Here is a 23,333-nt window from a genome sequence, read left to right as displayed (position 1 = left end):
ACGGAAACCCCCTCAACACTTTGTCTGTACAGGGAAGTATTTGCATGAAAAAAAACATATTTTCATGAAAGTTATAACATAATAATCTAGGCAGATAAAGGTTTCCTAAGCAAGTCTTTGGATTTGTGGATATATGGAGATACCTAATAATATTTATGTATTCTAAAACATTTATATTTCGAAGGACAAAAATTAAAAGAAGGAAAATAAAGCAAAATACTTTTAGGAAGATGATTTACTGGTTAATTTGGGCAGCATTTGTTTTTTAAACTGAGCTTATTAATAATTGAATAACTCACTGGAGGGCTCTAATATAAATTTTCAAAATGCGATAAGGGGAATGAACTAACCAGCGTGTTTGTTTTTCAAAGAAAAAACGAGCATTTCCTGACATGTAAGAAGGAACTTAGGTTAGGCTTAATAAACTTTGCGGAAGATTTTTAAGTACCTAGGTAAATAATTCAAGTTATTCCAGTTATATCTAGATAACTTTTAATTTTATTTGTGTTTATTATAGGAAATGAATGCATAACCTGGCAATACCCAAGTGTATAGGGGGGCCTGCGGGTTGTGTTCTGATTGTGTACAGTCTGACAAAAAAGAGTAGAAATTAAAGTGGCAATACTGTAGTGTCGTCCCTTTCAAATCAATCGTAAGAAAACGGGACGACACTACAGTATTGCCACTTTTTAATTTCTACTCTTTTTGTCAGACTATACATACCTCGGGTTTTCTCTCATTGCTGGTAATCAGAGAATTGAGAGACATAACATTGATATTCTCAAAGTTAAAAAATGAGCTCTTCTCCTGTGATTCCACTTTTATTTGAAAACTTTAACTACCTAAATGTATCATTTTATTTGCCTTTAGCCAGTATAATTTAATGCGTTTAGGGTGAGTAGATGTCTCAACGTGGTCCCTTCAGCGGTATTTAGGGCGACCAGTTGGTCTCAGTAGGGCGTCCCACGTAGACCCTTCTAGCCGCCCTATCTGCCGGTATCCTCGTGAGATGTTCTAGCCGGCGGATTCAAGTCTACCAGCTCTTGGTTTCTGCAGCTATCTTCTTCTCTCTGAATTGGCTCCAAGATCTTCCAGAATATATTCCTCTTAGGGACAAGAAGCTTGTTATTTTCTCCGATAAATGCTTGTAAGTCAGTGATCTCTAGTTATAGATTAGTACTAAGACTAAGTAGGTATTTGCTTTAACTTATATGCGACAAATGAAACGACAATATAGTTCGCTTGATTTTTATGGCACTTATTTTCTCATCTGAATAATACATTTTTACCTACATAGTCTCATACAAATTACTACATTAGGTACGTATGCATTATCTATGTCAAGTGCGTTGGAATAAGATTGAACGGTTTTTTGGAACCACCATATAATAAAATATCAAGGCGGCCTAAGGTATTAAAATCGTGTATGCAAAGACAATACATGTAGGTACTTAATCAATAAAATTGGTCATCTTTCGCAAATTCTAAAAAGTATGTTATATTTCAGTCTTGTAAAAAAAGAGATTTCTTAGTTACCTATCAATTCTAAGTTCCACCATCTTCACATTTTTTAGCATCCAATGCCATGAAATACCTATCACTAAATAAGGGACCACTTGTAACTTCTAATACTTAATATAATATGTAGTTCCGGGATCCGGGGTATAACTACAAAAAAGGAGACTTAAAATAAATTGTATAAATTGCAACAAACAGGAGGGTTAATTGCAAAAAACCGGACAAGTGCGAGTCGGACTCGCCCACCGGCAACAGAAATACATCACGGTTCGTGAGATACAGCCTGGTGAGAGACGGACGGACGGACAGCGGAGTCTTAGTAATAGGGTCCCGTTTTACCCTTTGGGTACGGAACCCTAAAAAAGTACATAATTAAGGACCTTTTTATTGATACCATTGTGTTACGACATACGACAATTAAGGAGTTTCTATAGTTACATGTACAAGTGTGTTGGAGTAACATAAATTTATGTGTATGATTTAAGAACAATCTCTAAATACAATACCATTTTCATAGTTCATTTTCGTAACAGAATAATGGATCAATTAACTTAAGATTAACTACGAATACAAGTAGCTTAACTGGGTTTAACTATTTAAAATATTTTTGGAATTCCCCTAGGAGTGATTATATTAGTAATCTCACGAAGAAGCTTTTGCTCTGGTGTATTTACAGGCGCTTCAATATTTTAGTCAATCGTTCAGCCAGCCAAAGTAAATTGGCAGTGAGATTCATTTGTTTTTCGAACTGAATGAAATCAAACGAAAATCAACTCCAATAAAAAAATATATAGTTTCGTAAATGTGGAATGGGTAGGTAATAACACTAATAACAGACAGTCTTAACTAACCATCGTTGGACCTTATGTCTTTGCAATACGGTTCATGAATTGTCGGTTGACAGTGTGGACGATGGTATATTTAGACCATTAAAGCAGCGTCAAGAAAATGTTAACTTTATGGCGAAATATCTTCATTCCTTTATACAGGACCACCACAGGACAAATCATACCAGAATCGATTTTTAGTTTTAAATCTCTGCATTCCTTCAACTAATATTGTCAATAATGTCGATGTTATTAGTCATAGAGGTACAATAACCTACCTACCTACCTTCTACCTACCTACCTACCTTCCCTACCTTCCACGTTCCTTCCTTTGCTACCTTCTAAGTTATTACTTCTTATACTCTATCACTCTAACGGACCAAAGCACTATACGCTTAAGGAGTTCAAAATTTAGTCAATTCTGAAACCTGTCAAAAAAAGATAAAAGTTCAAAATAGGATGGGAAATATACTTCTCAGGCCCACTTGCACCATCCTCCCTAATAGCATTTTTTTGTAGGGATTTGGTTGGGCCTTTGTTTCCGTATTAGTTGGGCAACCGTTATATTTGGCCGTACGATTTGCTGGAGGGCCCTCGACAAAGGCCCTCCCGAAGATTCCCAACAGAGGGCCATAAGAGTAATTAAGCGGTTAAACCGTTAACCCAGTGTCAAATTGCACTGGTAACCATGGTAACTCCAGGTTTAACCAGTTAACTTCGGGTTTTGTATATGGTGCAAGTGGCCCTTATAGTCCTTATGCCCACTTAAGGGTTAAATAGCTACCCTTAAAATGCCCATCATTGTCCTGGTGACTAAAATAATATCGCTCCTTTTAAAATTATGTAATTGGGTCTATAAATTACCATTTAAGTATACTTTAAACAGTCGTATTTGTTCTTAAGTATAAAGAAATTGGACGGTTTGATACTGAATATAAACTCATTAGTTATAAAACGGCATATTACTAAGCTCCTTAGTAGCCAACCTGGCTGCCCGGTTCAGCGTCACATTGCAATGCGTATGCAACGCCTCCAAATAATCACTCTCCGCTTTACTCCACTTCGTCTCCATGGCAACCGAGAAAGCGGTACACGAGAATGTACATAATAGACTTATAAGTATACAGACTCGCATTCTCAACGCGTCGCTGGGTTGTTCCAAGAGACACATGAAATTGAAGCTTTTGTCGTCGAATAGAATCTTCTCGACGACGTCTGCGTGTTCGGGCAGATCTTGGAGTATGGTGATGAGAAGGCCCACGATGTTAAGAACTATGCGAGGTGTTCTTGAATCTGTGGACAGTTGTTAATGTTAATTTTGCTTAGTAACAAGATAGCTACTGGTGTTACCCATTGACGTAGTTTGTAAACAAAATCCCGTGACAATAATTCAGTAATAATCGTTCAATAATGTGGTAAGATTAATCGATTGGTTTTGACACGTTCAACTTCATCTGTAATAAAATCGGCCAAGTGCGAGTCGGACTCGCGCACGAAGAGTTCCGTACCATTACGCAAAAAACTGCAAAAACATCACGTTTGTTGTATGGGAGCCTTAAATACTTAAATATTAATTTTATTCTGTTTTTAGTATTTGTTGAACGGCAACAGAAATACATCATCTACCACGGTTCATGAGTTACAGCCTGGTGACAGACAGACGGACGGACAGACGGACAACGAAGTCTTAGTAATAGGGTCCCGATTTTCCCTTTGGCTACTCACACATGGTCAGCAGTCGTGTAAAGACAGCATAGGCGCGGTGCGCAGCCGTCGCCGACGCGAGCTGCCGCACGGCGCGGCACGAGCGTGCGCATAGCCACGCGCACACCTCCAGCATCCGACCCGTGCCCGTCAATCTAGAAGCGATACAATTTCAGAGAGTAAATAATAGTAATAGTACTAGGTACAGAAGACTCACTCTCTAACAAAACGCGTCTGTTACGATCAGCACAGATATGACCGCTAGGTGGCGACAGCGCCACGCGCGGCTTATGGCTAGCCACCAATATTGGTGTGGAACGGATGTACTTTTAGCTACCTGTAGCAAAGCGACGAAATCGCGGAGTGAGCCACGCCTGACAATGTTGAAGTCTATTAGAGCGCGATACACTCTTACTATATCCGTCTTACTCTAGCAATGTCTATCAGAGCGTGATGCACTCAAGATTTACTTTTGATGTGGATTCTTATATTTGCATGCTAGGCTAGTCAAAGCATAACCAGTAACCAAACAATAACCGATTTTACAAAATTATTTGGTCTTCATAAGCAGTTCAATGTCACCACACGACATTTGTTTTCCGAGAGGGAATGCACGTGGGAAATGAAATACTCAAATCATGGGTATTCCCAAATTTTTTGAAGAATTAACTCACTAGAATTTTCCAGGTTGGTAACTATAGGACCAACTGTGATATGTAGTAGATTTTATAAAAAAAAAATCTCCAAATTGGTCCAACTGTAGGTGTTCGCGAGAAATATTGGTAAATACCTAAAAGTGTCGACAAATTGTTCAACTATCATATTTCAGCAGCCATTAACTTCGAACAGCTATTAAAACACAGCAAATGTTTTATGTCGGTGATAATCGTAACAGTTTTGTCGGCAAGGACGCTCCTGTGTCGTTAATCATTAGTTTAATGCCTCTCGTCAAATACGAGTAATAAGGTTAACTATTTATACTCGGAGTTTTATAATTACGATTTTTTGCGAAAGATGTCGCTTGGTACCGAGGTTCCTTGAATTATTCTGAGCTGAATTAAAATGTGGAATTAATATCACAATCATAAACAAGAACCGACAGTAGTATCGGTGAGGAGACACTCCTGACTTCGGGCAAACTCGTCTCCACTCGGCTCAGCATTGCTCCGAGCAATTATTAGTGTTGCCACCACTTGACGTCCTTTTGCGTGCACGACCACAGATAAGATAATGGCTTGAATTTTGACAACCCTAAATAGCCGAAATGGATAGTGCCATACATTAGAAAGGAATAGTATGATTCGTCCCTGAATCGCTGTCAAACTTCGGTTTTGTAGGAAGTGTCCTTTCTGTACGATAGTACTATTATTTATTCTGTGGTTGTGTATCGTGCCATTAGATTGGCCAAGAATACCACAAAAATCTGTGATAACCGGCATCTTCTAACTTAAATTCATGATACTCCATTCATGAAATTTTAACTGTGCAATTTTGACGTTTGATGTCCGCAATGCGATTTTAGTTACATTGCGGACTGTCGGTTACGACCAATTCAACCGACCGAACAAAACCCGCAATGTAATGACACTCGCATGCGAGTTCTCACATCGTCTAAATGAACCCTTAAATACCTGTCTTCCATGTCGTCATCATTCTTGCAGTCCTTCATCAACGAGTTAATGGCTGCGACGAACTCGTACACCACTTTAGCTTCGAGATATACCTGAAACAATTATAAATACCATTCAAATTTTAATCGACTTCTAAATTCCAAAAGGAGGGGATTCTCAATTCGGTTGTATGTTTTTTTCGTTGTTTGTTACTTCAGAACTCCGTTGTTTCTCAAGGGATTAGAAAATCACTTTTTTGTTTGAAATTACCTATAGAAGGTAAACGTACTGGTGCTCAACGCGGTTCCAGTACATGTCATCTTGAAACTTAAGTCATTGTCAATAGAGGTGACAGCAAGGTGTCATCTATTGGGCATTAGCATGTCGAGCACTAGTAAGTTTACCTTACACCCACTTTTGTAAAAACCCAGTACTGATAATGGGATTCGTGAGGAATCGAGGGAACACCTCAGTATACTAACTAACTAGGCATATTAGCGATTTTTGTATTTTCATCAACAAACTAAGCATGTAAATACATTCATTAAAAAAAAACCATACAACCGAATTGACAACCTCCTCCTTTTGAGATTTGGAAGTCGGTTAAAAAGTGACATTTGATGAAATGGAACTACTGATGAAGACCAGAACGGAACTGCTTAGTGAATATTTTACGTTTGACGATTTGTCGTCTCCGTTAAGTTTGTTCAATAAGGATTTTAAGGATCACTTTTGTCAAGGACGAGTTCTGATGATAACTTACGTCCTGTATGTGCAGCAGCGTGTGGCGGGGCAGCGCGGGCGACACGGCGGGCAGCGCGAGCAGCGCGGCCACGGCGCCGCACACGCGCCCGCCGCGCGCGCCCGCACCCGAGCTGCCAACTACCCCCACCACCATGCTCACCTGTCAAACAATTATAACATTGCCCATATTAACTCACATTTATAGACGGGTCTATCGCGAATTTATTTTATTACCTTTATTTACCGACGTGTCTATCGCTAAATTATTTTATTACCTTTATTTACCGACGTGTCTATCACGATTTTATTTTATTACCTTTATTTACCGACGTGTCTATCGCTAAATTATTTTATCACCTTTATTTACCGACGTGTCTATCGCTAAATTATTTTATCACCTTTATTTACCGACGTGTCTATCACGATTTTATTTTATTACCTTTATTTACCGACGTGTCTATCGCGAATGTATTTTATTGCCTTTATTTACCGACGTTTCGACACAGGTTCGCGATAGACCCGTCTATAAATGTGAGTTAATGTGTTCAAAACGCGACAGTTTTAAATATAACATTGCCCATATAAAGATGTTGTATTATTGATTATTTGTGACGTTTTCAACCGAAATGTACCACATTGACGGTTATCGATAAGGTTGATTTCAAATAGAAGATGAAAATAAGTATCTTTTTGGTTGTAAATGGCCTTGGTCAGCCGTGACTCACTCCGCGATTCCGTCGCTTTGCTACAGGTAGCTTAAAGTGCATCCATTCGGCCCCAATTTTGGGGTTTGCCATAAGCCGCGCGTGGCGCTGTCGCCACCTAGCGGCCATATCTGTGCTGATCGTAACAGACGCGTTTTGTTAGAGAGTGAGTCTTCTGTACCTAGTACTATTATTTATTCTGTGCCTTGGTACAAATTCATTGCATTATCTCTATGTTATGCATTTGTTTTTTGCCAAGTGTTTTACTAGATACTACAACTACTATACTACGGCCCCATCGCTCCCGTACCGTGCAGGCGACGACTCATTTAAGCGGTCGGTCTATAAGTACAGTGGAATCCGCTTATAATGACATCGAAGGGAAGTGACAAATCCGTCATACTAAGCGGATGTCATATAAAGCATAGTTGATTAACTTCTTGTTTTTTATTATTTTTTGCAAATTAATCTCAAAATCCTCTGTCAGAGATGAATTTTACTAACCTTGTACTAATTATCAACTGGTCATTGAGAATCAAAACTAAAACACCCCATGCACCAAACGTCCTCACAGAGAGAGACGTGGGGATGGTCACGAAAACCAGCGAATGTGTCAGTATAACCGGACATGATTTCATAAAAATAGGATTTATAGGTCATAGTAAGCGATTTGTCACTATAAGCGAAGTCATTATATCCGACTTTGTCACAAAGAATTTTATATGAAAACCAAACTTCGCACAGTAATTACGTCACAGTAAGCGGTTGGCCAGTATAAGCGGAGTCATAATAAACGGATTCCACTGTACGAGTACATTGGGTTGGTTGTTGGTTACGAGCTTACGAGTTAGGTATAGATACAGGCATCTTCGGGATGCGTGATTTAATCGACAGTAGAGCCTTAAAGTTTAATTCAAAGTATGTAGAATCGTATGATAAACATGAGACTGCGACTGAGAAATTTTAATCACCACCTAGAGAAAATTTGAGATCATTACTTGTACAATTTTTACTCTAAGCTTTTTAACAGTCCACGTATTTAGCTCTAATAACGGCGCAGTTTAGTCTTGATACAGACTAAGCTTAAATATTGTACCGTGGAGAGTCCGCGTATGCGGCGTATGGGTCTAGTGGTATACCTACACTCAATCAAATATAAATGTAACACAAACCATATTCAACTGCGTGAGAGATTCAACGTCGCCATCCATTACTTCACTAATATTGGAATTCAGGAACGCTTCCCATTCCTCCAGCTCAATGGCGGATGGCTCCTTGACTAAAAACCAAAAGAAGGATTAAGTTCAGTGAAGTCACCGAAATAGCGGAGTACTGTGCTGCCGCATTTGAAACATTACAATGTATCTCTGGCGAATTTACCTTCGTGCTTTTCTTCCGGTATGACAATTTCATCATTATTAGCTACCTCTTTATCAGAAACTTCTTCAATCAATTCTATCTTTTCAATATCTTCATCCTTGGTCTCTTTCGAGCATTTTTCTTGATCCACATCAATACTTGGGATTTCAATGGCTGGTTCACTAGTCCGTCTCTGATTCTCCGACTTATTCTTATCCCAACTCCTACTAAAATGAAATGATCGCTTGATGCTTCTCGTCAATCTGTTCCCGCCGCTGGCAAACCTCAGTTTATCTCTTGAGAACTGCAGCAACTTTTGCTTATAAGACGGCGGTACGCTCTTACTAAGTCCGGAACTAACCTCACTGCTGCATTTCGTTGAACTTTTCGGGTTCTCTAAACTGTGTGACGCGGTGTCTACACTTTTCGGTTTCTGTTTCACATCAACAGCTTCACTCTTCTCACTTGGGGCTTCTGTTTTAGGTTTTTCTATCTGTTTCTCCTCAAGAATTTTGTCCATTTGAAGATTCTTGACAGCTGCATTAGGTTTTTTATTAGTTGCCATAAGTTGCGCGATATTATTTTCTAAATTACAGACGACAAGATTGGAATTGTTCATGACATTGTACTCGTGTCTTAGTAGTTTCGCGTTGGCGACAGTGATGGGTTGCGACTGGTCTTCGTCGTCAGTTTTGAGGCTGTCTCGCACGCTGAACGCGCTGGTGGCGCGCACGCTGTCATCGTCGGACATGGGAACGCACTCTGCGGGTTGAGTTACGCCACGTATGTGACGGAGGTCGTGCTCTCTTCTGTTTACTACTTTTAAAGGTTCATTGTCCAGTTTCATTGCCCTGAAAACATAAGAAAGATTAGACACAATATTAAACATGCTAAACTTTCATTTTGTTTATCGGGTTCGTCGTACAAAAGTTGATGGGATGGTGATGAATCAAAGACACGCTATCTGTCGATATATTGATTTGGATGCATTGATATAATAAAACAATACAATACGATTACTCACTATAATAGTTCCGCCTAAATACAGAAAACAAAACAATGAATACAGCCTCCTCCAGGAGTAATCAATAGGCGATCTTATCCCTAAAAAGCTATCTCCATCAGACAATCTTTAGGTAGCAGAAATTAATAAATTAATGTCCATGTTAGAATCATTCTTGCATTTTTCTTACACATAAAAAAAACTATACTAGGTGCTATCTCCGTTTCTGCAGCTTAAAACTGGACAGTGCTCATGTGTAGACTTTGTCAACACAATTACCTGATGATTCCTAGCCCTTATAGGAACGGTACGGTGGACCCGGGTATGTCCTTAAACTGCGTCCAAGACCACCGGTGGACGGGCAGCAGCGTCCCTCAAATTCGGTGTACTCGACTGCGATCGCCAACCCGCCTGCCAAGCGTGGCGATTATGGCATTCACCCCCCAAAAAAGGGGGAGGCCTATGTTCAGCAGTGGACGTCTTATGGCTGAGATGATGATAGGAACGGTATAAAGTATAAGGTCAGATAAATTGCCGTTAATACCTTGCATTGCTGCTAATCTTATCCCGCTGTAGCCGCTTTGCCTCCTGCTGGCTGTGGCTCAATGGTTGCGTGAAGGGTGATTCACTTTGCACGTCTTCCGGCAAAATGAGGATATGGCCTGCCACAAACGGGTGCGCCAGTATATCTGGCCAAGTCATCCTCTTCATGGGGTCTTTGTGTAACAGTCCCTGCAAAGGTATGCAAAATAAACAAAATGTATCTAAATCGAAAGTAATCTTAAAATCTTGGATTCCATAATGATTATCAAATGAAATAGTCATATTAATATTTACACAAAGCAATGATCTTGCAATTGAGATTGATGATTATCAGAAAAAAACACGTTCTTTTAGTAAGGTCAATATGGGTAAATGTGGCTGTGGGATAAGGGTGGTACTCCACCTGTCCAATTTCTTTGTACAATGTCATTGCGTCTCACACTCTCATTAAGCAGAATGTGAGCCGCAAAACACATGGGACAAAGATATTGGACACATGGAATACCACCCTAAGGCACACAAGGCGGGGCACACTCGTAATTATCCTCCGTAGGGATGTAAAATTAAAAATCCAAAATTTGCTACTGAAATTTGAACCTATTGGGAAGGAAATAGAGTTGATTTTGCGTTGTTGGAAAATTGTACCAAAGCAAAAGCGACTTGAAAAGGATTTAAACTTCATCTAACTGAAGAGGTACTATAGGTAGGACCTTGGGCCTTAGGAGGATATATCTACTTTGTAATTGACAGATGGTTTTAATTAATTTGATTCTGTACCTATATTTATATCAATAGCCACTTTATGATTATTATATATTATCATGAATCCATAAGGTGGTAAATCCAATGTATAAGGAGCATTTCATGAAATTGTCTACCATTGTCCCGTACAAACGCGAAGTTTCTGAAGATTCAAAGGTATAAGAGTTTCCTTTTCTATGACAAATGGTCAAAAATATGCACAGAAAAATAATCGCCTGCTTTAGTTGCCGAGAAAAAAGTCGCAACACAGGAAATAAAATGCGTTTGTACGGGACAGCCCGTGGAATGCTCCATAATAAACTAAGTAGGTAAGTTTAATTTAAGGTAACTAAAGTGTACCTGTAAGAAAGAGCGTGCCTCCTTGCTGATGAAGCTTGGCCACTGCACCGGCTTGTGGCGAATCATCCTCACCAGCTGCAGGATCGACATGGTGCAGAACGGCGGCTGACCAGCCATCAGCTCATACACTATGCATCCAAGGGACCAGAGATCTGCCTGGAAAAATGTTTACCTTGTAAGACTCACCATACAAAATAATCCATTTGATTTTGAACCCTATTGTGTGCCAAAATAGGATAAATTTCGCTTATTTGAGAATAAAAGCAATTGAACACAAGAAATGTTACATTATTTAGTTTGAAAGGTTCTAATTAGATTGAAGTGGAGTGTAAATAGTAATGCACATTGGGGCTTACAGGGTTTAACGTAATTGCAATTTTTTTTACAATGCCTTTTCCGTGAATGCTTAACTAAAAACCGGGCAAGTGCGAGTCGGACTCGCGCAGGAAGGCTTCCGTACCATAATGCAAAAAAGGCAAAAAAAAAGTACTGACCCCGCCCGACGTTGCCTAACTTCAGTCAAAAATCACGTTTGTTGTATGGGAGCCCCATTTAAATCTTTATTTTATTCTGTTTTTAGTATTTGTTGTTATAGCGGCAACAGAAATACATCATCTGTGAAAATTTCAACTGTCTAGTTATCACGGTTCGTGAGATACAGCCTGGTGACAGACGGACGGATGGACAGCAGAGTCTTAGTAATAGGGTCCCGTTTTACCCTTTGGGTACAGAACCCTAAAAATTAGTTATGCTTAAAATCCTTCAGGTTCATCTAGTCTAGAGTAATTACAGACAATACTTGTATTGTAACCAACGATTTTAGTTAAGGTCAGGTGGAATATTTTTTTAATATCTTTAAGTAACTTTAACTGTTTATTTTTGCTCCCCACAAGCCTTTTCTTAGAGCGCCATAGAGCCCATAGTTTTTCTTACTCAACTTAACCTCACTTAAAAGCCTTTCAATATGTTGTTTCAGGCTTTAAAAAAACAGTTAAAATATGAAATTGTTTTGTATGTTGTCAAAATAAATACCTGATGATCATAAGGTTTCTCATCAATGAGTTCAGGTGCCATATACAATGGAGTCCCCTTGATTGAAGTTAGAATGTGGGTGGAGTTGGTCATTATTCTAGCCAATCCAAAGTCACAGAGCTTAGCACAGCCACTGCTGTCTAGCAATACATTCTGGGGCTTCAGATCCCTGTAAAAATAATAAATAGCTACATTATTTTAACAAGTAATTTAATTGTATATAAAAATCCGATATCAATATAGATAGGTAACAGCCTCCTAATCTAGTCAATAGTGACTCTGCCAATGAAGCAAGAGGTCCCGGGTTCCAATATCGGACACTACACTACATGGACAGGACACTATTTCAAGGTGGATGTCTAGGGATGGGATGCCGATTATCAGCCAAAAGATGGCGTCACTGTGCACGAATTGTGGATTTTCACTATTTCTCCCAAAATACAAACTTTCATTAAGATGTGTTGATATGTGCGAAAACTATAAAAAATATTACATCCAAATCGAGACATGTTTAACTCAACAGTGTCTCATTTCGTTATTATCGGAATCCAACTGCAAAATATTGCAATTTCTTGCATTCACGCACACTTACATACCTAAAGTCAGTGTCAAATGTCAGTAGATTTGGAATGTTACAATAAAGTATCCTAGAGGGCGCAGTTCAGCGCATGAAATTTTATTTTTTGTAAAAACAATTTAGAATTTAAATTCTTATTTGTGACATTGACAAGTAACTTGGAACCAACTGGAATTTTGAAACGTAAATTGTCATGTGCTTGTGGCACCCACAACATCTGTTTTGAATAAATTTAAGCTAGTTACAATGATTCTGGGTTCAAATCACGACGGTGCTTATTTTTTTTGTTTTTTTTTATTTTATGAAAAGTTTTATAATTTATATATTGTTATTCTTATTATCAATTGAAAATGACGCAAATTATTTTAGGTACCTAAAATTAAAAAAACGCTGGTAATGTTACCTTAGTAGTAACGTAACACTACTAAGCTGGCGTGTGATTCAGTGTTGGGGAAGAAATGAGAAACAGAAAAAATCAAAATATATCGTTCTTTAAACACAATAAAATATTGTGATTATGATGGGATGTGAACTCGTTCATTTAGGTATACCTTATATATTGTTGTACATAATTATAATTATGTTTCCTTACGTTTATACAGCAGTCAGCCTTACTTTCTGTACCTATCGTAAATATCGTAGTCATTGTTGGTCAGTCCTAAAAACTATACCTAACTATAGTTCGTTTTTTTAAGCATTAGAAAGAACTACAAAGAAGGTAAGCGATCTTGACATGTCTTTTAATAGAAAAACGTTTTAAAAAAATCGGTAACTATTACTTATGAAAGCAGAAGATTATAAATGATCGTATTAGATTCATAATTGTTACATATTTGCCGTAACTTATTTTTAAAATGTGTTTTTCAATTAAAAGACGCATCAAGATTGTTTACCTTATTTCTAAAGCTAAAAAAACGAACTATAAAGTAAGTAAGTATACCTTTACCTACATTTTATTGAAATTATACATAGTTACCATTTTACATAAACACCTAATGTTGTTCTATCTAGATAGGTTTTTAGAAAATGCAATGCTAAAGGATATTGAGAGCATTTCCACGCTGGATGACTATATGGTCAGCCTTTCCACCTTTTCTAATATATATATACCCATTAAAACTAATTTAGAGTTAAAATAAATACTATACATTATATTATTATTTAGAAAAACAGTACTTAACCGTTTTAGTTAAGTTTTTAAAATGTACCTCCAACTTTTCCGTCCCCGTTGTCTAAGAGAACTAAGAGCCCGACCCGACAACCATCCAGACTACGCCGTCGGAACGTTGGAACTCGGAGGTAAATTTTAAAAACTTAATTATACGCGATTAGGTAAGTCCCGTTTGATAATGATTAAAAATCGTAAAATAATCGTGTGATAAAAAATAAGGCCATAAAAAGCCAAAAATGAAATAAATTAAATACAAAAAGAAATGAGTCTTTGTTCGTGGTTTGAACCCTGTCATGCTGTTTAACTTATTAGACTTATACTCATTAGCTAAAAGCCACTAGACCATTTGACCATAGTAGACCCGAGCGAAATATGCCTTCTTATTTAAGTAAGTAACCCATTACTGTCAAAAATATCAAGTTTGAATTGATTTGAAATATAATTTTTCATTGTCTACTTATTGACATCCAAACGTTGCGAGCATGTTGCCCTTTAAACCAATTGGCAACGTCGCGCGGGGAAACCTTCTATAAATGTATGTCCTTTTATATTTTGTTATTTATGAATTTATGACGATTCTTCTAATACTTATGTTGCAAATTGATTAAATTATCGAGAGAAAAAAGCTAATGCAAAGAAAACAAGAAATATCCGTTTCATTTCGCATGCTATGAAAGACGGTCATTGTTGTTGTAAAAGGTGTGCAGGAAATGATAGGGTAGACCGGGGGCAATAGTACCATTTTTTGGATAATGGTTCCTAGTTCAGAATGTATAGGAGTTGAACCAAAACTGTACGTACCTACATATGAAATAGTAGGTTATTGATTTACGTATTTTTGAGGGTAATTGTTATTAACGGTAAGAATATGGTAGAAAATCCCGTTTTTCGTCAATGATTCCTTGTGTTACAATTGACCCTTCGTGCGGTGCAGGTCAATAGTACCAAAAATTGGAACGTAAATAAAACCCAAACAATATGTTTATTATATAAAGGTTTATTATTTTAGAGCTTAACTGTAATTAGTATTCTAATTTTAACGTATGCGGAGTGAAATTTGGACAAAGTTTGTATATATAAAATATAAAAACACAAAAATCTAAATAAAAAATATGTGTTGTCAATGTAAAGTCAATATATCTGTCAATCAGTTTGGTAAGTCTCATAAATATTGGGTGTTTAATTTTGTAATTATGGTAAATCAACAAGAACGCCGTCGTCAAACAGTATGTAATTTCTATAGTAGCCATCCCCTATGGCCGAAATCAAAGGTGGTGGAACATTTTGTGCAAATGGGTGAGAGTCGAAGCACTATTTACAATATTCTGGCGTCCTTTGCCTTGAAGAAAACCACTGCTAGAAAGCCTGGTTCTGGAAACTATTCCAGCTTGAGCAAGGTTTCTGAAAGAGCTCGATTAAAGAAAATTACGGCCGGCCGTGTCGCAAAATCTTATAGAGAGTTGGGAAGAAAATTTAAAACTAACGGCAAAACTGTTAAAAAATATCTTAAAGACATGGGCATCGATAAGCGATGTAGAAAAGTTAAGCCCACTGTCTCTGAAAACCAAGAAATCACTCAGAAAGTACGGCTGCGTAAATTAGTCAAAGAAATATTTTACGCTAAAAACAATGTCACTTGCGTTATGGATGACGAGTCATATTTCACGTTAGATGGAAACGAGTGGCAAGGCAATTACTATTTTGAGAACACCAATGGTCCAACCGATGAGAACGTGAAATATGTTGAGCATACAAAATTTCCTAAAAAAGTTTTGCTATGGCTTACCATCAGTCGACGCGGAATGTCTAAGCCTGTATTCTTTGAGTCAGGTTTAGCTGTGAACGCCGACCGCTACATAGAGCGATGTTTGCCATTAGTGCGGGATTTCATAAATACGAATCATAGAGGAGAAAATGTAGTGTTTTGGCCAGACTTAGCCTCAAGCCATTATTCCAAAAAAAACCCTTAGCAAAATGGCGGAGTTAAACATCCCATACGTACCGAAGACATCAAATCCACCTAATGTTCCGTAACTTCGCCCTATAGAAGATTTTTGGGCAAATCTCAAGAGGCGAGTATATTACAATAATTTTCGTCCCAAAAATGTACAGAGTTTGATTCGAAAAATAAAATCGGAGCTGAATAAAATGTCGACATCTGTGTTTTCGACAGCGATGGACAAAGTACCACAGAACTACCGTAAAGCATCTCGCATGGGAGTAAACTATTTTTTGCATTAAGCCTTGATATATACATTATTATAAGAACATAATTATTTTAAAAAAGAATGGTGTTTTTTCTATTTAAAACAATATTGAACTTTGTCCAAATTTCACTCCGCATACGTTAGGGTAACCATGCATGTCGTAAACAAATTAATAACTTTTTTTTCAACTAGACTAGAAAATTTACGTTAACCTCACTGATACTGATACGAAACAGTTGCTTATAATTTACGAAATGCGCAGTGTTAGTCCTGCTCACGTCTCCTGAATCACCCTGTATAGTTACTTTCTATTGCCCCCTGTTACAATCAACTCCGCCTTAAAAAATACTGACATTCTAATTTTTTGACCAATAACAATCGACTGCGTTGTAAAGTATATTATATACATATGTATATATGGGTCAAATCATGACAGTCAAAATTGACTTCTTAGCTGCGTTAATGCGTGCGTGCGTTATGACAAGTCTGCTTGCAAGCTCGCTTGCTTGAGGTGTTTTTTGTTTTTTTTCCAATTCATAAATAAATGTACGTTTACGTGTCTGATGAGCGAATGCTCTTTAAGGAACCTTAAACTAACATAATATCTCATAGTAAGATAATCGCTACTCACAATTATGACAAGTGTAACTCAATTCCTGGCCCCTATTTCACCAAGCCGACATTTGTCAGTGACATATGTCGAGTGTCAATTGCCAAGTGACAGGTGACAAGTGACAATTTTGTAGACTGTTTTTGTATAGAAGTGCTTATAAACTTGACAGGCCTTTAGTTACAATTGTCAATCTTTCATTTAATGACAATGATTTGATGAATCAAGAGTAGTTTTTATAAGTCGACAGTTTTGTCAATTTGTCGGTAATTCTTGACATGAAATCGGAGCTGTGTCAGGCTTAGGTGACAATTGTAGTGTTTTCGTTGTTAGCAAACCCCGTTATTGGCAAACGTTGGCAAAACAAACTTTGTACCCTAAATTCGCCTTTAGGGAACAAATAAAAATCGCTTTTAAATTCTTCTTAACAAGCATGAAATCATAATAACACTATAAATAGTAATTGTTGCCTACGAAGGCGTTTAGTACTTCAACATTTAGGATTTGGATTTGGAATAAGTTTCAGTATAGTTTTGATTAAGTTGGGGACAGGTAGCGAAATTAGGTATGTTTAGGTAAATAGGTAGGTATTGTTTTTTTTATAATTTACTTGGGCGAAGTTGGGCACTAACGGTAAAGTTAGGGTTTTGGTTAGAAAATGAATCTCCGCGAAAGTAACAGAGGTGACATTCTTATACAAGGGAATACATAAAGTAGGTAAGAATAGATTTCTACTTTGACGTCACTGCACTTGCATTTGCAGAAAAAATAACTTAAAAGTAACAAAAAAATAATGCTTTCACGCCTTGTCAACAAATAATGTAGGTACGCTGCATTAGGTGGGATTGGGATCTCAATCAATATCATGTTAGTGATGACAACACGGTACACAGAAAGCAATTAACGATATCTTGTCAAGAATTGACAAATATATCGACTAGTAAAAATTACCCTTGTTTCACAAAATAATTGTCATTAAATTTAAGATGGACAATTGTACCAAAATACCTGTCATGTTTATATGAAATTCTATACAAAACAATCTACGAAATTGTCACCTGTAACTTGTCAATTGTCACTCGACATATGTCACTGACAAATGTCGGTGTGGTGAAACAGAGGTCTGTCATTTTTTGACAATTGCCATACCTGTCGTAGTTGGTGAAATAGGGCCCTGGTCAGTACACTCTTCATGAGCCCACAATTGACAATTATCACATTGCACCCATGTTTCATTGGATCTGCTTACACTATAAGGCTCACCACAGACTAGGCAATAGTATTCTTCTACAGAATCCTCCTTGTCGTTGAATATTTTTTCCTTTTCCGGTCCCTTTCCCCTTGTCTATTACCTTGCCTTTTCCCTTCCCTTTTGCTTTTTCCGTCTCATATTTTTCCTTTATTTTTGGTTTCTCCTAATGCTTTTTTAATATTTTTGGTAACGTTGTTAAGGAGTCGTTTGTACCGCGGTGTCAATTGTAACGGTACAATTGTCCCCGGCTCACATAGTTACTAATGCCCCCGAGTACCCAAAATTACATAAAGTACTTATATTTCAATTCCTTTACCTAACTCATCCCCATACTGTCCCACAAAAGAAACTTTGATAACTAACTAATCATAATCAAATACCAATCTAACTCTAGGATTATTTAGTTTTGAATAATATGACAAAATATTTCTCGTAAATACTTACTTTGATCACTCGAAAACAAAAATGGTCTCCGCGCACCTCCGTTCCGCGTCGCAGCGAGCGGCCGACTACTGAGCGGGTCCAGACAAGTATTGGGCTTTATCGTGTATACCCACATATTCATATTTCGTTGTAATTGTGAAGATAATACTATTGCCCCGTGGTACTATTGCACCCGGTCTACCCTACGTTTCTGCACTAGAGCAGTTTAGGTTCCAATTCCAAGTACGATTTTATTATTCTTTTTACAATAAGGAATTGAAATTTGGGTATAAATGGATTTGTTATACAATTTCCATTCTGATATTTGACTCCCCATTCCATAAATAACGATATTACTTTTGGCCAAATTGTTAATTGAAAGTACCTACTCTCAAAAATACCTAGTATAAAAATTTATTTAAAAAACACATGCATTGTACTTTCCTTATATGCGAAATGAAAAGTAGAGTGTTTTAACTCGGGTGAAAGGCAACATTTTTGAAAAAAATATCGTCAAGAAATGATCACTTGGTTAATAATCTACTAATGTTATTGTTATGCACAAGTAGAACATATAGAATCTTGTTTATTTACAAGAAGATGACATTTTTTTCCACATACCTATATATTTTTGAGAAAAATATAGCTAGGTATTTTAGTTTAAAAATCATTGTTACAATAAATATAGGCTTTTCCAGCGAACATTTATATTTCTGCCGAACCGAAAGCAGAATTCACAAGGCTTTTTGGTGGACGACCGTTACGCGAATGATTGTTTGGACTGACCTTTCTATTAAATGTATAGTTATATAAATGTATTTTATTGTGTAATAATCATAATAATTATTAAGTTATATTAAATCTGGGAATGAAATTATATCAGAAAGGAGACTCTTAAATGAGTATACTCGTAACATGCTTTGTGCATTAAAAATATCTCCCTCTATTGAGTGAAAATAAAACAAAATACACAGGTAATCTGTGTTGCGGTTTTAAAGTGCCATCTGTTACACCTTTGATAAATTAAAAATGATTGCTTGTCAAATGAAGTCGCCATGTTAGAATTACACCTACACTATAAGCATCACTCACACAAACAAGCAATGGGGCAAATTTTTACCAATATTCAAAGGCTTTTTTCTTAATAATATTAATCAAAATCTAGTATTTTTTTACATTAAGCGAAGACAGAAGTATATATACTACCCAAACATTACATATACAAGTGAAGAAACCCTATATAATAGGAGCTAGGGTGTCAAGAAGTTTGTATGAAATTCGAGCAAGCAGAACCACCTTAATATAAGAAAACGGGACGACAATACAGTGTTGCCACTTTTTAATTTTTACTCGTTTTTGCCAAGCTGTAGATATCAAATTTATGAGTCAGAAAAAAAGCATACATACCGGTGTAAAACCCTGTGTGAATGTAAGTAGTACAGAGCAGACACCAAATCCCAGGTAATTTTCTTCACTTGTTCCTCATTTAAACATCCTTCTTTAGCCAGTATACTGTGCAGTTCTCTCTCAGCATATTCTGTCACTACCACCAACTCTGATTCCGTGTCAAAGCTATCGATCATACGTATAATGTTCGGGTGCTCAAGTGTACGCTGAATGTCACATTCCTGCCTTAAGTTTTTCAAGTCTTTTGACGAGCGGCCTTTCTGAAAAAAGTAAATTTTGTCATAAGAATTTCAACTCTCTGTAATAGTTTATGGTTAAATCACAACAAAGTGACATACGATACCTTGCGTATAACTTTTAAGGCCACTACAACATCGGTTTCTTTATTCTTTGCCTTAAACACTCGACCAAATGACCCTTCGCCTACGAATGATATTATATCGTAGTTCTCCATTCTAATTGATTTATTTTAAGCTTAAGTCGAAATCTAATGAAGCATTTCTTTGCAAATAAATATACATACATAGAAGTCACAAAACTTTAATATAATAACAGAAACAAACGAGCGAGTCTTGTTGAATCGGTCAGCTGTCAATGTCAACTTGACAGTCTTGACACATACTTGACATCTAGTATCGTTTTCTGTTTGAGTCTTGTTTTAAAACACTGCACTAATTAATTCGCCCCTCGGTTGTTATCCCACGAAAAATGTTGATAGTGCGATTCAGGATTATTAATTAATACATGGAACAGCGCTATCTTGCGTCCGATTCGCAAACTAAAAAAATATAAGACTAAATAAATACCTATTGTACGCCTTTGTAAGGCAATATATGGTGAACATGAATAAATTTGTACCACCTTTGTAAACCCAAAACCATACATATAAGTAGTATGTTTTTGGTTTTGATTTCAAATAAAAACTAAATTTCAAATAAAAACTTTTTACAAAAAAAAGAAAACCGACTTCAAAAAGGATGAAATAAAATATTATCCTTTTTAAGTCTATGCGTTACCAACTGATATGTTTGAAGTCGGTGCCAAGCCAACTTTTGAAGCATACCATGATTTTGGTGCGATTAAGATTAAGAATGTACATCCTTATCGAATCGCACCAAAATCATGGTATGCTTCAAAAGTTGGTACGTTGGATTGCCTTACAATGAACGTAGGTACTTTCTGTAGGTACAGTCGACGTTACAAATATGTTTACACTTTTCGTCTTATTACAAAGGAGTAAGGTGCAAAAGTGTATAATACATATCTTTGACGTCGACTGTACCTAAGAACACACGATCAAACCTTCTTGGCACAGTCTGTACCATGTTTGTCGGCACGCATGCGTGGGAATGGGACTGAAGTTATTTCCCGTCCCTTATTCAGAGGACTACATTTCAAAATATAAAACAATTCAAGGAATTTACGTTCTTGCCAAATTTCACCTAAAGCGGTTCAGTTGTTTAGCCTTGAAAAGGTGACAAAGAGGCAGACAGAATTACTTACACATTTATAATAGTTCTAATGGTACAGTTCTAATGGGATTTATAGTCATAAAGCTGATTCTTTTTGACGGGTATTCTTTACTACTTGGCTTGGCACCGACTTCAAACATATCAGTTGGTAACGCATAGACTTAAAAAGGATAATATTTTATTTCATCCTTTTTGAAGTCGGTTTTCTTTTTTTTGTAAAAAGTTTTTATTTTTCCATTTTTAGTTTTAACGCATTGTTAATAGCGCGACGCGTGAATGAAAAACAACATCATGATTAACACTAAATTCGTGTATCTACTTTAATAAATATGTAATCTGGAATTTTCTCGAGTCCGTCTGGGAAATTATAATTCCTGTCACTACACTAAATCCATCCTCCGCCCCGCCACTGACCCAATCCCTCAACCCCCCCGATCACTCAACCTCATAGCGTATCAACCCCTGATCCATGTACCCCTCGGCCCTGAACCAGCACCCCTTCAACCACCATTACCCGACCCCTTAATCCCCGACCCCTTAACTCCTAACCCTAACCCCCGATCAGTAGCCTTACCAGCTTACCAAGAGTTTGACATTGATTTATTCGCTAGCGTGTGTGTAACTTACTTTCTTTGCATCTCGCTCGTACTGGCATATTAGTGCGAGCGAGATGCATAAAAAGTAAGTTACGAAGACGTTAGCGTCGCTAACTTAGCGAATATGTCAATGTCAAACTCGTGGTAAGGCTACACTTGCACTACATCAAATTGGCGGGGTTCGTAAGCAAATGCTCGAGTTACTTTAGAAAACACCGAAATCACTTTACACGTGCCTTTAAAAACTGAGGAGTTCCCTCAATTACTCATGGATTCCATCATCAGACCAGATCCAAAAATAATACGGAAACACCTTGGAGGCAACTCCTTCCAAACAAAAAAAGAATTACTCAAATCGGATCACAGGTCGAGTAATCGCTGAACACTACCTTTAATAAATCATCATCATTATCATCAAAACAATCATCATCATCAGGTCTACTTCATCAAAGTGGTGGTTTTCGGGAGAAAATGCTCGAGTTGCTTAAGAAAACACCCAAATCACCATGCATGTGCCTTTAAAAATTGAGGAGTTCCCTCAATTCCTCATGGATCCCATCATCAGAACAGAACCAAATTAAAATGGGACCAACTCGGAGGTAGTTCCTTTCAAACAAAAAAAGAATTACTCAAATCGGACTACGGATGTCGGAGTAATCGGTGAACGTACATAGAAAAAAAAAATAAAAATAGCCACAACCGAATACAGAACCTCCTCCTTCTATGAAATGGAAGTCGGTTAATAAAAATAGTAAGATTTTAGGACGACAGCATCTGGTTTTGAATTTTTATAGCAGGTAAATAAAATCTTTACGAGCCTGGTCTGAGTCACTAATTAACGCACGAAGAGAAATTGATAATGATCGCTATTCAAGATTAATTACTTCACGAAAAACTTTCATATATGTACAATTATACTGAACCTGACGATTAAGTATAATTTCTCGCAATTACTAACGTCTTTTACTTAAACATCCTTACTCCATGGCCCCGTAGACTTATTATACATTACTTCGTAAATTATTGACAGGCCCTTTAATCCAGAGGGGCTACCGCGAAAACCGAAATTCGCAAATTGCGGGGATCTTTCTCTTTTACTCCAATCAAGGCGTAATTAAAGTGACAGAGAAAAATGCCCGCAATTTGCGAACTTCGATGTTCGCGGTTATAGGCCAGTAGTTCTTATTGTAACCTTGGAGACTCTGTAATACTCGTATTGTATACCTTTCGTATTATTGTATTACATCTACATAGAAAAATAGATATAGCAAATTTTTATTTGGCGTCAAAACATACAAAAAAATAAACAACGAATTAAATAAAGACACGCTACACCAAATAGGATGCCGTGCCGCTCAGTATAAGCAGTGTCCCAGTGTCTGTAAGTCACGACGCTGGTTTTCAGGGTACCCAAGATTACAAACTAAAACTAAACTAAAGCGAACAGAAACAGAACAAAACAGAACACTTGTA

General features: G+C 37.2%; 1 protein-coding gene and 1 long non-coding RNA gene across 3 annotated transcripts in view; one reads left to right on the top strand and one right to left on the bottom strand.

The window, feature by feature from the left end:
- The window catches only part of LOC134665109 (uncharacterized), a 347,418-nt gene that overhangs the window by 322,370 nt on the left and 1,715 nt on the right, over positions 1-23,333 (top strand). The window lies entirely within an intron of this gene.
- LOC134665075 (serine/threonine-protein kinase fused) lies at positions 1,243-20,366 on the bottom strand. 2 transcript variants are annotated; one of them, XM_063521874.1, is made up of 11 exons: positions 20,136-20,366; positions 19,793-20,052; positions 12,146-12,314; positions 11,114-11,269; positions 10,014-10,201; positions 8,488-9,317; positions 8,280-8,386; positions 6,423-6,563; positions 5,681-5,772; positions 4,071-4,204; positions 1,243-3,638 (listed from the first exon to the last, which is right to left on the bottom strand). In XM_063521874.1, the coding sequence occupies exons 1-11, from the start codon at positions 20,244-20,246 to the stop codon at positions 3,289-3,291; spliced, it is 2,538 nt and encodes an 845-aa protein (XP_063377944.1). In that variant the 5' UTR covers positions 20,247-20,366; the 3' UTR covers positions 1,243-3,288. The 2 variants fall into 2 exon arrangements, with proteins under 2 accessions (XP_063377944.1, XP_063377945.1); XM_063521875.1 differs by lacking the exon at positions 6,423-6,563 and having other exon boundaries at positions 20,136-20,365.

This window comes from Cydia fagiglandana, chromosome 6 (genome assembly GCF_963556715.1).
Source record: "Cydia fagiglandana chromosome 6, ilCydFagi1.1, whole genome shotgun sequence".
Lineage (NCBI taxonomy): Eukaryota > Metazoa > Arthropoda > Insecta > Lepidoptera > Tortricidae > Cydia > Cydia fagiglandana.
The sequence above is the reverse complement of the archived record's forward strand: the minus strand, read 5'-3'. Positions and strand labels throughout refer to the sequence as shown.